The sequence below is a fragment of the Eschscholzia californica genome, unplaced genomic scaffold (genome assembly GCF_041429995.1).
Source record: "Eschscholzia californica isolate CP2 unplaced genomic scaffold, dmEscCali1.0.p SCAF_4, whole genome shotgun sequence".
NCBI classification, from domain to species: Eukaryota; Viridiplantae; Streptophyta; class Magnoliopsida; order Ranunculales; family Papaveraceae; genus Eschscholzia; species Eschscholzia californica.
Genome location: NW_028238461.1, coordinates 41,750,917 through 41,766,787, shown reverse-complemented (window position 1 = coordinate 41,766,787; position 15,871 = coordinate 41,750,917). Strand labels below are relative to the sequence as shown.

The 15,871-nt window shown below is 35.1% G+C and overlaps 1 protein-coding gene across 1 annotated transcript; it reads left to right on the top strand.

Annotated features, from left to right (window-relative positions):
• Positions 1–13,934: 13,934 nt before the first annotated feature.
• Positions 13,935–15,382, top strand: BLT (branchless trichome). The gene has a single exon (XM_086637785.1). It carries the CDS (start codon positions 14,222–14,224, stop codon positions 15,248–15,250), a length of 1,029 nt encoding a protein of 342 aa, XP_086493911.1. The 5' UTR covers positions 13,935–14,221; the 3' UTR covers positions 15,251–15,382.
• The last annotated feature ends 489 nt before the right edge of the window (positions 15,383–15,871 follow it).

Sequence of the window (15,871 nt, the reverse complement as noted above, 5' to 3'; positions counted from 1 at the left end):
AATGTGCTTACCAATATCGGCCGCATCTTCCTCAATTGCATGTCAGCATTTACCCTTATTTCTTGATACCGTAAAAAGATTGTTTCGGCCGTGTAGATATACATATTACCATCGAATCAAGAAGGTTTTACGATAATCTTGTGAGGACAGTTTGTTATTATAATAGTAGGGGTCAGATATTGCATTATTTATTCATCAACTCTGACTTGATGATGCCTAATCAGACAGAAAGAGAAAAACGTGGAACCAAGGCAAGTGTTTGGAGTCTTTCGTTTAGGGCCCCAAACTCCAAAGCTTTCTACAGGGCATGTGAGGGCACATGACCTATTCTTCTATCTTACAAGGGACTCTAGTGGTAGTAATTTCTAAGCGAGGAGGAAGCATGTGCATTTTCATTACAAGTATACTTGTTTGAAAAAAAAAAATCAACTTTTTTTTTTTTCAACAAAAAAAAAATCAACTTAGAAATATTGCTTTATAGACATTAAGGAATGAACTGTTTGGGGGGTTTGATTCAATAATTTTGAGAGATATTGCCAAAGAAAAACTATGGAAAACCTATGTTGTTTGTCAAATACTAGTTTTTTTTATTAACTTGTATTTAAGATTTGATCTAAAGCAAGGACATATTCCACCGGTTAACTATAACTTTGCGGATCAGCCTTCCGGACTGCTAGTGATACTGTCCGCTTTGACACACCTGGACCTCACGGTTTTAAAAGGCTTGACTAGGGAAGGGTGCTTAACCTCTTAAGAGGAGCACCACACTCCGTCTCCCACCAATGTGGGATTGGCTTACTACAAACTTCTAATTTACGCTTCTTTCTTTATTCCTTTTGTTAAAAAAAAACTTCTTTTTTATATTTTCCTTCTTAAAAGTTTATGTGAAATTAACTTGCCAACTGATAAGGATCGTCGACCGTCTGCTGGTGAGTCACCTCTTCTCCATTATTCTTCCATCTCATTCCTTCTTCCTTCCCATTTATCCCTCCGTTGCTTATGTCTCTCTTTTCCTCCCTCATAATGTAGAAGAGATAGCAGAAAACTCGGTCTATATTAATGCTTTCTTTTCCTCAAGTGCCATGTGATCGCCTGTGGCTAGGGGTGGGAATTCTACCCGAAAGCCCGATACCCGTCACGTTTACCCGCACCCGACAATGTCCATGGACGCCCGCGCCCGAAGATGGGTACTACCCGCCCAGCCCGATGATTTTTCGTGGGCGGGCTCGGGTGAAAAGCTCTGCCCGCCACCCCGCCCATACCCGAGCCCGATATGCTCACCCGACGGGTGTCTATAGATGCCAATCACTTTGAGTGTCGATTATACTTCACTATAAAGCCCAAAGTAGATTTAAGGTTTCTCCCAAGATATATAAACTACACATTGAAGCAACCCTAATAGTTTACCACATTGAATCTGAAAAATTCGGTAGCATAGAGAGAGAAAAAGAATATACGTTGTCTCTCTAGCCGTTTCTCTCTTATTTACTAGACCTTCTTGTGCCAACCTTCTTCTCTATTAAATAAGTTATTCGGATCATCTTCCATCTCTATGTAGTGGTCAAATTTTAAGATTATTTTGATGTGAAGGAAGAACAAAGAAGAACTAATGGAACATACAAAGACAAGAAAAAAAGTGGACGACAACCAAGTCTCATGTTTGCATATATAGATCTATATCAGTTGTTGATTACTTATGTTACGGAATCTGAGTATTTCTTTTATTCTTGATTTATAAGTTTTGTAAAGATTTGGTATCAATTTGTTTAGAGAAGCTTATTTGAACAATATCAAATTTCTAGAGTTTCCTGATCTAGTAGAAAAATATCTGATAAAGAAACCCGATGCCCGATTTGCCCGAAGCCCGACTTGCCCGATGCTTTAGTGGGCATGGGCGGGCTTTGATCATAAGAGATTTCAGAAAAGCCCGCCCGAATTCGCCCGAGAACCCGAGTGGGCAGAGGAAAAACTTACCCGACCCGCCCGAACCCGACTCAGAATTACCCGCGGGTGCCCATACCCGCCCGATTCCCACCCCTACCTGTGGCAGTTGTGCGCTCTCGTAATGCATGCAATGGAGCTTGTACTCATAAGCGTAAAATTTGTTTGCCATCGATAAATGCTCATTAGAGTAAAGTGCAAACTCGAATGTTTGAGCCCTAGGGGCATAGGTTACACCTAGTGAACTTCTAAAATACAAGGAATGAGTTATTTGATTTATATTTCTACTGCCGGTTACTTATAGTTTGATATTCGGTAGTAGAATTAAAGAAAAGTTGTAATTTCGTTCATCTCATCAAGTTCTGCAGGCTACAAGTATTTATAGGTTAAATCTTAACAAACTTCTAGCATATCTTTAATAACTACCTAATCACCACATAACTAACTTCTTAACGAAAACTCCACCCACTTTCATTCCCTAGATGGTTGAACTGACTAGGACGATTCTTCTTTTCAATAGCTCGACAACTCAGTTGATTATACACACATGAAAGGCTAAGGCGGCTTGATACTTGATGTTACATTCCCCTATCAAGCCAATGACAACTCTTGTGACTGAAGCTTCAATAAAGGAAGAACACAACCCACTTTAAGGTTATGACAGTTCTTGTGACATAAGCTTAGTTCTAAGAGACAAGAGCTGTGGATAGCAAAGTTTTTTTGTAAAGATATGACCTAGTGGATCTTTGAACTTGACAAAAGACGAGTGAAATAACCAATTCTCGACAAGTTCTTGGAAAAAATGATAGTCCATTCGTATACGCTTTATGCGAGCATGATGAGTTAGATTATGAACGAGGCAATGTGCACTAGTTTTACCTGAGAGTAACTTCAACTTGTCAACAGGAAACCAAATTCTTTCATCACATAAGACCAAAAATATTCTGCTACTGCAACTTCCATAGCCCTGTATTCAGCCTCGGCTGAGCTTCTTGCAACTGTTGGTTGCTTCCTAGAGTTACATAAATGGATATTTGGACTGTGACTAGGACGACTTCATCTCTTAAGTAGTTTGGTAGTTGAGCTGATTATGCACGCATGGAAAGCTGAGGTGGCTTGATATCTTACAGTGGGTTATAGCGAGCGAGCGTTCGATATTTTAATCACATTCACCATTTAGATTAATAAAATTGCAACACTTTAGGGCTGTTGCTTTTTAGGATGGTTGTCGTAACATTGGTAATAATAATAATAATACTAATAATTAGGACAGCCAAATAAAGGGGAACATTAAGACACAATCTGTGTAGGGATGCTTGGTGGGATGCTATTCCAGTTTCCAGGGTAAGCTGATCACAACTAGATCATTTAATATAATTCTGAAATGATGTATCTTTATTTAGATTAGTGGAGTAGTATATAATTAGATTTCTTTTCTGGCTTATTTTCTCCTATTTTTATTATGTTGTAAATTTAAATATCATCATTATTTTTGTGAAAAGTTTTTTTAATTTTTTGTGATAAACTAGAATTTCATTCGTAATTCCAGCACATTACATGGTTATGAAAGTTTTCGACTCCTTTTAATACAACATAGATTTACTAAAGTAAATAACAATATGAAAGTTACGAAGTAAAGATAACATGAAGAGATAAGAGTACAAGATTGCAAAGATAAAATAAAAAGACCTTAAAAGTCACAAATTAAAGATCCTAAAGATCACGAAAGAGACCTTAAAGGTCGTGAACATTATTGTACTAATGAAGAAGATTGAACCAAGTAGAGACGCATGACGGTTACATCAAGAATACCACTCAACCATTGTGATCAAGAAGTTGGTGATGAAGAAATTGTTGAGATGGATCCATCATCTTTAAGCCTAGAAGAACCCTTTAAGTGTTATGAAGATCGATGATGAAGAAACCGTTACCCAAACCACCATCCTTATCCCGGTCTCTCTGTTCTACTCAAACATGTATAATATTAGATCTAAAAGATACATAGAAACAAAGAGGAAATATCGGCGTAGGGATCTCTCCCTACACCAGAAAAACTTAAAGATCGAGAAAAGCATTATATATAGAGAGAGAAAGAAGAAAGAGAATGAGAAATTCTTACGAAAAGTTTAGTTGAAGTTAAACTTAAGACTTTATTTCATATATAAAGTTTCTATATTTCATACATATATGTACGATGTTTCTATGAGTGAGGATGGAGGTGGAAAATCAATAGTCAATGACCTAGAAATAGGTATTGTAAATGGGGAAATGCTAAAACTGTTGGAAAATTATTTATGGTATAAATAATTTTTTATTTGAGTGAAATTAAATCTAATGGTTACTTGTGAAAAGACACAAGTTATGGGTAGTCACAACCCAAATGGAGAGAGACATCTTGTGGATTTGTAGAGTCACGAGTAACTCTATAAATACTCAATTTGATTTCTCTTTTAGACATAAGTTTTTGAACTGTTTTAATCAAGTTTTTGAAAACAATAGTTGAGTAGTCTAGAGTCGTCAATGAGAGTATAGTAACTGGAAAGTTCGATGGAGCGTATAGAATTGTAGTGCTTCTTTCTATACGACGCGATCGTTGTATCTTGGGAGACAAATGTCCGTAGAACCGTTAGCACCATTGCGGGGACATGATTGTCTTAAGGAAAGAGTGACCACTCGCCTCGATCATCAAATAAGATAAGTTAATTTTTCATTTCATATTTATATAATCTTTAGTGTCATAGGATTAGTTGTCAAGAATCGAATCCGTAAACCCCGAAACCAACAATCTTAAGACAATCATTGTATGATTTTGAAATCCTTTCTTGACAAATAATCCCATGCATGATAGACACGATGCAATATGAACTTCGTAAGTACTGTAGTTAATAAAGTTTAGTGGGTAAGTCTATTTCCGTCACTAGTATGTTACTATTTGGAGTTCGATTTTATGGATTCACACCCTTTTATGACTGGCATTAATTAATTTTCCCCAACCAGTCAAGAGTCCTCCAGTTATTGATTTGTTCTGCCGAATTATGGAAGCCCTAGACAATGATCTTTCTCTCGTCAGACTATTCCTCAGAAAGAAGTGGAGAAACAAGAATAAGGAGGGTCATAAATAGTGAACTTCTTTTCCCTTACAATTAACCATCATGTGAAGGGTGAGTACTGAAACGGAAGGGGCAACATTTGGATGATGCCTTCTGGAATCTTCTTATCTTTACAAAGAGATGTGAGAGCAGTATCTTTGGGTTACTATAATGAAATAGTAGGCCTACCGCCTACTACTACAAATGCATGGGGAAATACAGAAAAAAAAAATATATATGGGAGGAAGTCTTTATCATTGTTGGAAGAAAACCGAGTGACACATCATTACGGTGCAAATGTGGAGTTTGTATATTTCACACTACAGAAATACGACAACAAAGATGTGCCACAAAATCTTTCATGGACTCAACAATAAAGGAGGATCACATAAAGCCATATTAGTATACATACTCTAAATGCCCGGGGTAATTGTTTTTATATGATATTTTGTTTGAGATTGATTTCTCATATTGAGATTGCATTGTCGAAGTTGGAATAATTTGATGTTAACGTAATCAATTCTCATGTCATTGATGTTCTCTAGAGTCTCTACAAGAGATACGAAAAAAGGAGACATCAAGTGATCACCACTTCCATTACCAGAATTGCCATCAAACCACTGAAGATTGGTTGTTTGTAAATGGATTGTAAATGGAGGTAACTAGGGTCACTACTTAAATAGTGAACTATGGTGTAAATGATCTCATTATGTGGAACTTTGATGTCGGTCCATCCTCAAGGCTAAAGGGGTACCAAAATCGAAGTGACTAAATTATTCAGAAACTAAGTTGTCTTAGTGTGAATAGTGAAAGCAATACGAGCAGAACGGGACAGCAAAATGCACTTGTTCCATATGATACTATAATGAAAAGAAAACCATGGCCAAAACAATCATTTTTTATATTGGGTTGGTTCTCTTTAGATGCGTTTTAAATGATCTTGAATATTGGGTTCAGTCATTTAATTATACAATGAGATAGCTATAGCTTTAAAAGGAGGAGAAAATCATCATGATAGGAAGTGCTCAGTAGACATTAAATGTGGTTAAATGTGTAGGTTCAATTGGCGCATTTATGTCTTAATTGGTGGCCGTTCAACTTTATTGGTCCATCCTCTCTGTGTCAACTATCAAATGCCAAACAGAGAGTTTATTCGTTTAGCTATCTATGGTGTTGTTTAATGAATACTAAACAATAGTTGAGGCTCAACGCGCCATTGTGGCAGAGTCGTAGAGACATGTAATATTACACCAGGATCCTCGGATGCCTTGATGATTGACGTATTACATGGAGGTAGACTTCAGTGCACGTACGGATGCCAAGTGAAGTTCATCAAATTGTGTGAGCCCAATTCTTTGATAATTGGAAATTGTGGGGGTGATTCATTTTTTGTTAGATATATTACATAAATCTATTATGAGATCATATTTCTCACAATGTTCAGAAAGCAATGTCATATAAGTTCATGTAGAGAATTTGTATGCCTAGAAATCTTAACGTCTTGGATGATGGAGATCACTCTTTGCTTTCGGACGATTTGTTAAGTTCAGTAGTCATTCTTGTGTTGAAAAAAAAAATGACTAATTTAAGTCTTATTGAGATGCCAAATACTCTTGGGCAATGGCTTTACACAAAGTCTAAGCCTATGGTAAATTATATAATGGTTTCTCTCATGCAAAGAGTGGCTTATCAAAAATCGTGTTGTACGAGGACATTTAAGTCTAAACTCAATTTTAGTTTTCTGAGTTTTGTTTCATGACTAAAGCTAATTTATCATGAAACAAAACTCAGAAAACTAAAAAGGCTGGTTTCCTGGTTCCATGGTTTTGGGTTTCCAACTTATTCGATTTGGTTCAACACGGTTATGAAACGCATTGCAGTCACAATTGTTATAACCAGCAGATAAGTCTTTTTTTTCTCTTTCTTAAAAATGAGTAATATTTGTATGAATATATAGTTTGGTTGTGAAAAGTGTCATGGGCATCATTTGATTTATTAGGACTAGGATGAGTTCCAATTTTTACCCTATAGAAACAGCAGAAAGGTTGACATAACAAAACCAATTTGGTTGGTGAAAGAGCCAAGGAAAAGTAAAAATAAGTGAATTATCATTGATTATTGATGTAAGATATGTGAACATAATTAGACACGATGAGGGGAAGTTCCTTTGGAAAATTAATGGAGGAAAGAAGAGAATGTTAATGGAAAGGTCTGCACTTTAGCGCAGTTAACCCTTCAGAATGAGAAATACAAATGACTGACCATTGGGACATTTTCATGTGATACACCGTTTCATTTTGGTGACAGAAAACCTTCAAAAAAGTCTTTTAATGTTTAAAATTTTGAGGTTTCCAATTCTACCTCCAAGTTATCCAAATTACATACCAATTTTACTTTTTCTCAAGGTCATGCAATTAACACATGAAATCTCAATGCCATAGATTCTATTTATTTTTTGTAAGTAGTTGAGGGTTGCATGAGATCATATGAACTCATCAAGCAGATCATCAACATCTGCATGAATGATAAAAAAGATCGATAAGCTCTGGCCCATCAAACACTGTGTGTCTGTGTCTAATTGGAAAGAATATGTTCCATATTCCTTCTCCTGCCACGGCTCAGAGATGAAGTGTTGAGAACTTGTATGATGGTCATTTTGAAACCTTAACAATAGACAAAAGAAAATGATTTTGACATCACAAAATAGTGTAGTTGAAGGAAATGTAATAAGGAAGCAACCAATTAACTATATGATCTCTGGTTTGTTTATTGTTAACAGTTTTCCTTAAATTATGATCATCATGACAACTTACTGATGTTGGAGATACTCTAACTCAATGACAAGAGCAGACATGAGGAACAAAAGGAAATTAATATTTACTTGTCTCGTTTGGGTTTCTGAAAAATAGTTGTTTGTATTCATACTACAACGGTTATGTTCACAGTCCATGGTGTGTATTACAAAGTCAAAAGGTGACTATACCAAATGGAATCAAGGCAAACAATGAAACCCATTTTCTGTTGTGGAGTTTCTTGTTGTGGTTCAGTACATTAATAGGTGCCTAACTTGGTTCACGCCTAATAAGGCATTTGAGTATAACCAGATTGAAATATCTTATTATTTCAATTAATTAAGATACCGAATTTAAATTCCAAGAGGACGACGCATTCTTTGGTTGATTGTAAAATCAAACTAAGTCAGTGATAAACTCATTTCAAATTGTGGGGGTAATGAAGGCAAGATACGTTATGTATGGTAAGGGTTCTCTCATATAAATGGTGAGTCAAGAATAATCACATTGTGTGGGGGTTGTATATATAAGGACATTGATGTCTCTGCCCAAAATTCTATGGAGGAGAAAAAGAATATCAAGTGATAAAGAAAACACTTACTAACAAATGCATTCACTTGCTATTAGATGCATCCAGGTACATCTAGTAAAACCATACATATAGACATAATTTCATCATTAGAAGCAATGAGGTGGTTTTCATGTTCTTCCCATTTCAAGATGAATTGGTGTTATCTTTCATCGGAGAAACCATAAGAAGAGAAACATGAAATCTTCCAGTAAAGGAAGTACAAGGGCTAAATATCTAGTCCTAGTTTCACAATAAAAGTGAAGAGAACTAGGGGCAGTACCTGAACAGTGAATTATTTTGTAAACGATCTTAGTGTGGAGGCTTTACATTTTTTTTTTTTTTTTTTTTTTTAGTCATGAAATGTGGGGGAAGCATGGACCTATGGTATGTCATAGTTGTTTTTCCATTAATGTTGAAGATTTTATGTTGGAATTGAAGTCGATTTTGATTAATTTGGGAATGGTATGTAAGATAGATATCTTGTTTGGTTGTTGACTACAAACAATAGTATACCAATGTATTAGTTTTATAAAACTAAATGAATGTCCAATCAGTTGTCCAAATCCACATAGCAGGTGTGTATTTCAACTGAAATAGATAACTTGAAGAAAAATGAATTTCTTTCAGGATATTCGAAAATGGAATATGATAAGTCATCGTACTTGCGTTGACATAATATTACCATTAAATGATTGCTCTATACAGTTTGAAATTGTGAATCAATTATGCATGCATATAAAGTTGAACGACAACCTAACAGGATCCAATTAGATAAAGGTGTGTCAATTGCGAGCAATTATCATCAAGGGGAATGGGCCTAAAACGCCTAAGTAAATGAGTAAAGGCATGGTGAAACCCTACCTAGATGACTGGAGATCCCACGATCTAGGTTCAAAGGGCAACTGAAGCTATATCCTGACTCGCCAGTAACACTGAAAGAGATTTATCTCTTACCCATTCCTAGGATGAATCAGTGTTGCCTGTAATAAGAGAGGATAAGGTTATCTTTTAATGATTCCTATAGTTTAGAATTCTTTTTTTCTAAATGGGGTATAACAGGATACCTTTAATAGGAGATCACCTATATGAGTGTGAACTGGTGCCGGTTCCGTGAGAAGGTCGTAATGGCCGACTTCTCTAAAGCGCTCATGAATCCCGAGAATGTTCAAGGCCGAAATGAACACAACCGAGAACTGAAGGTTACAAGGAATGTCATGTGTGATAGCTACTGCATCGGTTTACAGTTCATAGGACCCAGTTCAAGACATAGTTCACTAAGGTCCTTGTAAACCCGGTATCTATTCACTACGAAAGATTCAAAGCCAAAAGCTATCTTTCCCGGTGCATGGTACCTCCTGTTATGCTCTCATATGTATGTATGTTTGTCTGTCATGTGTTTGTATGTCGTCTGTCTTTTGTTGGTAATTTCACTCATGTGGGGGATTGTTGGAAAATTATTTATGGTATAAATAATTTTTTATTTGAGTGAAATTAAATCTAATAGTTACTTGTGAAAAGACACAAGTTATGGGTAGTCACAACCCAAATGGAGAGAGACATCTTGTGGATTTGTAGAGTCACGAGTAACTCTATAAATACTCAATTTGATTTCTCTTTTAGACATAAGTTTTTGAACTGTTTTAATCAAGTTTTTGAAAACAATAGTTGAGTAGTCTAGAGTCGTCAATGAGAGTATAGTAACTGGAAAGTTCGATGGAGCGTATAGAATTGTAGTGCTTCTTTCTATACGACGCGATCGTTGTATCTTGGGAGACAAATGTCCGTAGAACCGTTAGCACCATTGCGGGGACATGATTGTCTTAAGGAAAGAGTGACCACTCGCCTCGATCATCAAATAAGATAAGTTAATTTTTCATTTCATATTTATATAATCTTTAGTGTCATAGGATTAGTTGTCAAGAATCGAATCCGTAAACCCCGAAACCAACAAAAACCACAAAGGATTTTGACAAAAGAAGTTATCCAGCTGATGTGGCGGTTGTGGTTTGAAAGTTTGATTAAATCTAGACTGTTGAGAGATGAATATCATACAAAATTGTTCGACGGTTGAGTACAGCTTCACAAATAACTTTCCTACTTTCTTCTTTGCTATAATATCAAAGCCCAGACGATATGTGTATGTCGTTGAAATAACATGTTTGAACAGGTAAGAGTAGTACATTTTTTTTTTGGTCCGTCATGTCTGTATAGGTGTTGTTTACCATTGTGTCACTTAAAGTATATTAACTGACCATTGTTTCCGTGTAGCCTAGAGTGAAAATGCTAGAAGTCGTACTTGTCTTTACAAAAAGCTTGTGATAGACCTTAGAAAATGCTACTTTTTCTTTTTTCAGCATCTAAAATCTTTTATTTCAACAAAAAAAAAAGGCTAAAGGAAAATGCTAAAAAAAAATAGCTTTATCACCCCAATAAAAACAAAATAATTTATGTAATAAAAGATTTTTCATATTTTTCATAGTTAATATTTCTATATATTCATATCTATTTCGTGTAAAAAGTCAAATTCAAAGCCGATTTTAGATAAACTGGTACTATTCAACTAAAGTAAGTTTCTTAGTGGTACTCATATTGGGCATATCATTATACCAAAATACACTTTTGTTTATGTACAACCCATTGGTAACCTTCATGGACCAAAAATATAAATGCCAGTCACGCTATATATCTGTTCGGAAGTCAAACTTAGAACATCTCCAATGCAAAACTTAAAAAAATCTTAATTTGTTCTGTTTGTCGAGTTCCAATTGAGATTCTCACTCCTACGTGGCGAAGATGGCGATCCTCAATTCTTGTATGTCTCCAATGCAAAACTCTAAACTTTTTTATTCTAATTATGTGGCATGGTTATTTTTGTAAAAAATTAATTAGTTATTTTGGAAATATATGAAGACTTGATTTCTATTCGTTGAAATTTAAATATTGATGACCTGTACAATTCGGGATATCTCAAGAGGACACTCTATTTCTGGAGTGTCCTCTTGAGATATCTCTATTCCACCCTCGACACATCATCTTTGAGTTCTTAGCTAAGTTTTGCATTGGAGATGATTTTTTAAGAAAAAGTCAGAAAATCCTATGTAGCACTCCAAATTTCTAAGGTTGAGTTTTGCATTGGAGATGCTCTTAGGGCTTTAGCAACATGCCCAACGATTATTTCACAAAAAAGAAGCATCACTTAAGATTAATTTTTTTGGAAAACAAGCAAAATTTTGTTTTTGAGTAAAATTTGGTTGGTTTGTTTTTCGTTTTCCTTTTATTTCTCCCAACCCACCACAATTCCTTCCACGTCGGTAACAGCCGCCAACATCGCTTGCAAACTACCATTGTCGACGTTTTTTTTTTATTTTTATCTCTCTTCTCCTCCGATCACCACCATTTCTCTCATCGCCTTTTCTCTTTCTCCTCGTCCCTTCCTCTCTATGTAGGCGAACTCTCTTTCGCCAGAACAAATAGAGAGGGAGAGGAAAGATAAATGGTGGTTGTGATGGGAGGAGAAGAAGAAAGATGGAGGGAGAGAGAGAGGGGGGAGAGAAATGGTGGTGGTAGTCGCCGATGATAGTCAGAGATTGTGGACGGGGATGGAAGGAGACGAGGATGAAGAAGTTTTGTTTCCCTTCCTTTAAAACTTGGGGGTATTTAGCGATACCCCCTCATCCCTAATGTCCAATTAGGGATACCCCATTTTTTGGACTATAAAGTACACAACTACCCTTACTCTAATTGTTTCTTTTCTATCTTTGATCTCTTATACCTTTTCGATGTTATGTTTATCAACTTTTTTCGTTTCTCATAGTTTTTTTTCTCTTAACCATTTCTTTTAATTTACCAACAACATTTATCAAAAATTTAAATTGATAAATTACAGCAATTCGAAATAAAAATCGTAAATTCTTTTTTAAAAATAACTTTCTATTTGTTTTTTTATTTTACGTTAAAATTGATGTATGTGACCGATTTGAAGGAAACCTCTTGATATCTATTGTTTTTTTATTAATTATAACTCGTTTACATTTAAAAAATACAAATGGAAATTGAGATTATGAATCGAACAACAATTAAAAAAAAGTTCAAATGAAATTACTCAATGAACTTGCAAATGAGATTACAAAATTTTTAAAATGAACGAAATTAGAGTGTTATGTTAGTCGTGAATTTACAAACTAGATAGAAAAATTCACGAGAAGACCAAAGTTAGAGTGTTATTTTAATCGTAGTGATATGAAAGGGAAGAAAAGAAAATACAATATGTCGGTCGTTGTGATTTATCAATTTTTAAATTTCGATAATGTTGTTGGTAAATTAAAAAAAAAGATAGATAAGAGAAAAAAAAATTTATGAGAAACGAAAATAAGTTGATAAACATAACATCGAAGAGGTCTAAGATATCGAAGAAAAAAAAAAGTAACAATAAGAATAAGGGTAGTTTTGTACTTTTAAGTACAAAAAAGGGGTATCCCTACTATCCAATTAAAAAAGGCAGTGTCCCTAATTGGACATTAGGGATGCGGGGGTATCGCTAAATACCCCTAAAACTTGTAACCGCTTTGGGAAAACAAAAAACAATTTTATGGTGTGTTTGGATGGCGGAATCATGAATCCGCGGATTCATGAGTCCTTGAGATTCATGATTCCACAGATTCATGAATCCAAGTAATATTTTTTGGCTTGTTTGGCAACTAAGAATCCTATGATTTATTATCATTTAAGTATTTTCAAACGTCTTTAGAAAAAATATAATTTTTGAAAAAAACAATGATTTTGAAAAAAAATAATGATTTGGTAGAAGGAAATATTTTTTTGTTGATTTTAAGTTTGAAATTAAGGTTCATTAATCCAAAATCCTAACAAATCCTAAGGGGTAGGGTGGGATTTTGGTCCAATACAAATTTTGGAATTAGGAATCCTAAGGATTCAAGAGTCCTAGGATTCTTGGTAGCCAAACAGACCAAGGATTCATGATTCCTACCAAATTCCACTTTTGATAGGAATCCTGCAACCAAACACACCATTAGTGTATGAAATTTTGGATGAAAATTTTGACTAAACTTTATTTTTTTTCTTTTGTTTCCCCAAGCCCCTACCACCATTTATTCTCCACTCCGGCAAGGGTCGCCACAAAACTGTCTTTTTCGACGATCTTTAATATCTTTTTTTTATGTCTTTCTCTCTCCACCACTGACCACCTTCCTCTCTCTCTCTCGTCCTACATATTTCTCTCCTTCATCCTCCCTCCTCCATCCTCTCTCTGTAACTGTTATGGGGGAGATCTCCCCAGACCAGTATTCGGCATTCCTGCAAAGGGAACCTCTCGTTCGCCAGAACAAATCGAGAGAGATAGAAAAAATGGTAGAAGGAAATAGAAAGAGAGGAAGGAGGTGAGACATATGACGGTGGTGGCCCAATACGGTGGTAGGAGATGGGGGAGATGACAGAAAAGATAAGTTTTGTTGTTCAGAAAAATTTGACAAAACTCACTATTTTCTTTCAGAAAAAATTATTATTTTCCCAAAACTAGGGCTTTAAATTTTGTACCCAAATATATACCCGAAAATTTTCTTGTTTACGGGGGCATCTTATTTTTTAGGTTACTTTTGTGGTCCAATATATGAAAATATAAAAGAGAAAGGAAAAGAGAGGTAGATGGATTGATCAGAGAACTTTGATGGCCATTCCCCACTTCCCACCTCCACCACCACTACCACCTTTTGTATTAATTTCAGTAGAGAGAGAAAGTGAGTAAAAATGTGCAACAACATGTGAGCTTTCTACACCTTTACAATCCATCTAAATCACAAAAAATATCATTGATGGCCCATCACATTGCTCTCTTTTGGCGAATCAGAAAGATTAAAGCTAAGAAAGAAGAAGAAAAAAAGAGAAACATAGAAGAAGATAGAGAGAGAAAGATTAAAGCTAAGAAAATGGAACAGATGACAATGTTGATGATGATTAGAGATCTAAATCAAATCATATCTGAAGAAGAAGAACAACCCACCACTACAACTTGCACAAGCTGGAAACTTTACGAAAACCCATTTTATATCCCTCATCAAAACCATCATTTCTATTATCAACATCATAATCTTCATCATCAACATCAACATCATCATCTTCATCTTCCTGTTTCTGCTCGTAAAATAGCTTCTTCTCTTTGGGATCTAACACTTTTTCAATCAGTTATGAATTCTCAATTCGAAATAGCCAAAACCCAAATCAAAGAATTGAAATCTCAGTTAGAATTCGAAAGAAAACTTCGAAAAAAAGTCGAATCACTTAACAAAAAGTTATGCAGAGAAATTACAGAACAGAGGAAACAGAGAGAAACTATTGAAAGTCTTTGTGAAGAACTTGCTGAGGAAATTGCATCAGATAAAGCTATTATTGATCAAATGAAGAGAGATTTTGAAGAAGAAAGAAAAATGTTGAGAATGGCTGAAGTTCTAAGAGAAGAAAGAGTTCAAATGAAATTATCTGAAGCTAAGATTTTATTTGAAGAAACATTATTAGAATTGGAATTCTTTAAAGGGAATCATCAAGTTAATAAGATAGAAGAAAACAGAATTGGATCAAATGAATGTTTGGGTTCAGATTTGAAGAATAATAATAATAATAGTATTGTTAGATCAAGTTTAATTCAGAGAAAATCATCACCAGAAGCTGAAAATCCTCATATTAAAAGAGGGATTAAAGGGTTTGTTGAATTCCCAAAAGTTGTTAGAGCAATTAGTTCAAGAGGTAGACAATTAGGTTCAAAGCTTGAATGTCAAAAGACTCAACTCAGACTCTTACTCAGACAGAAGAGTCCTTTCAGATCAAACAATCTTATTTTGGGCTGACTCTCTCTCTCTCTCTCTCTCTCTCTAATGATTTATGTTGTTCTTGATTTTCTTTGGATGATTTGTTTGTTCTAGATTGTTATTGTCATAATTTGATAAAAATATTGAAATAAAAGAAGAAATTTGGTTTTAGCTTTGAGTTTCAATTTAGGTCTTTTGCTAGTTCAAGTTTGTCTCTTGCTATGATTTTGGGGATCTATGAAAACTCTCTCTTCTTATTGGTTGAAGTGATTGGATCTTAAATTGTAGTCCAAATTCATTAGTACAATCGGATTTGTTCATAAAAAATTAAGCTCAAGTACACCATTGAGTTCCAACCAGTGGACTACAAGTAATTCGACCATCTTCGGCTAACTTATGGTACTTCTTCCCAATAAAAAATAAAGTTGTTTGATCACATGCGGAAGCCTATTAGTACGAGTTAAAGTGGACCTTACTTAACTCTCGAAGGCACGAAAGCCCCTAATGTCGTATGATATTGGCATTAGCGGAAGCTTAAAAACAGCGAGCTCTGCTTGAAAGCTTCGCCTCAATGGCTATATGATGGATGCGGAATTCATTTACTTAGTTTTTAGTCAACTCTTTAGTTCATTCATGTTGTCGTTGTCAACTCTAGTTCTT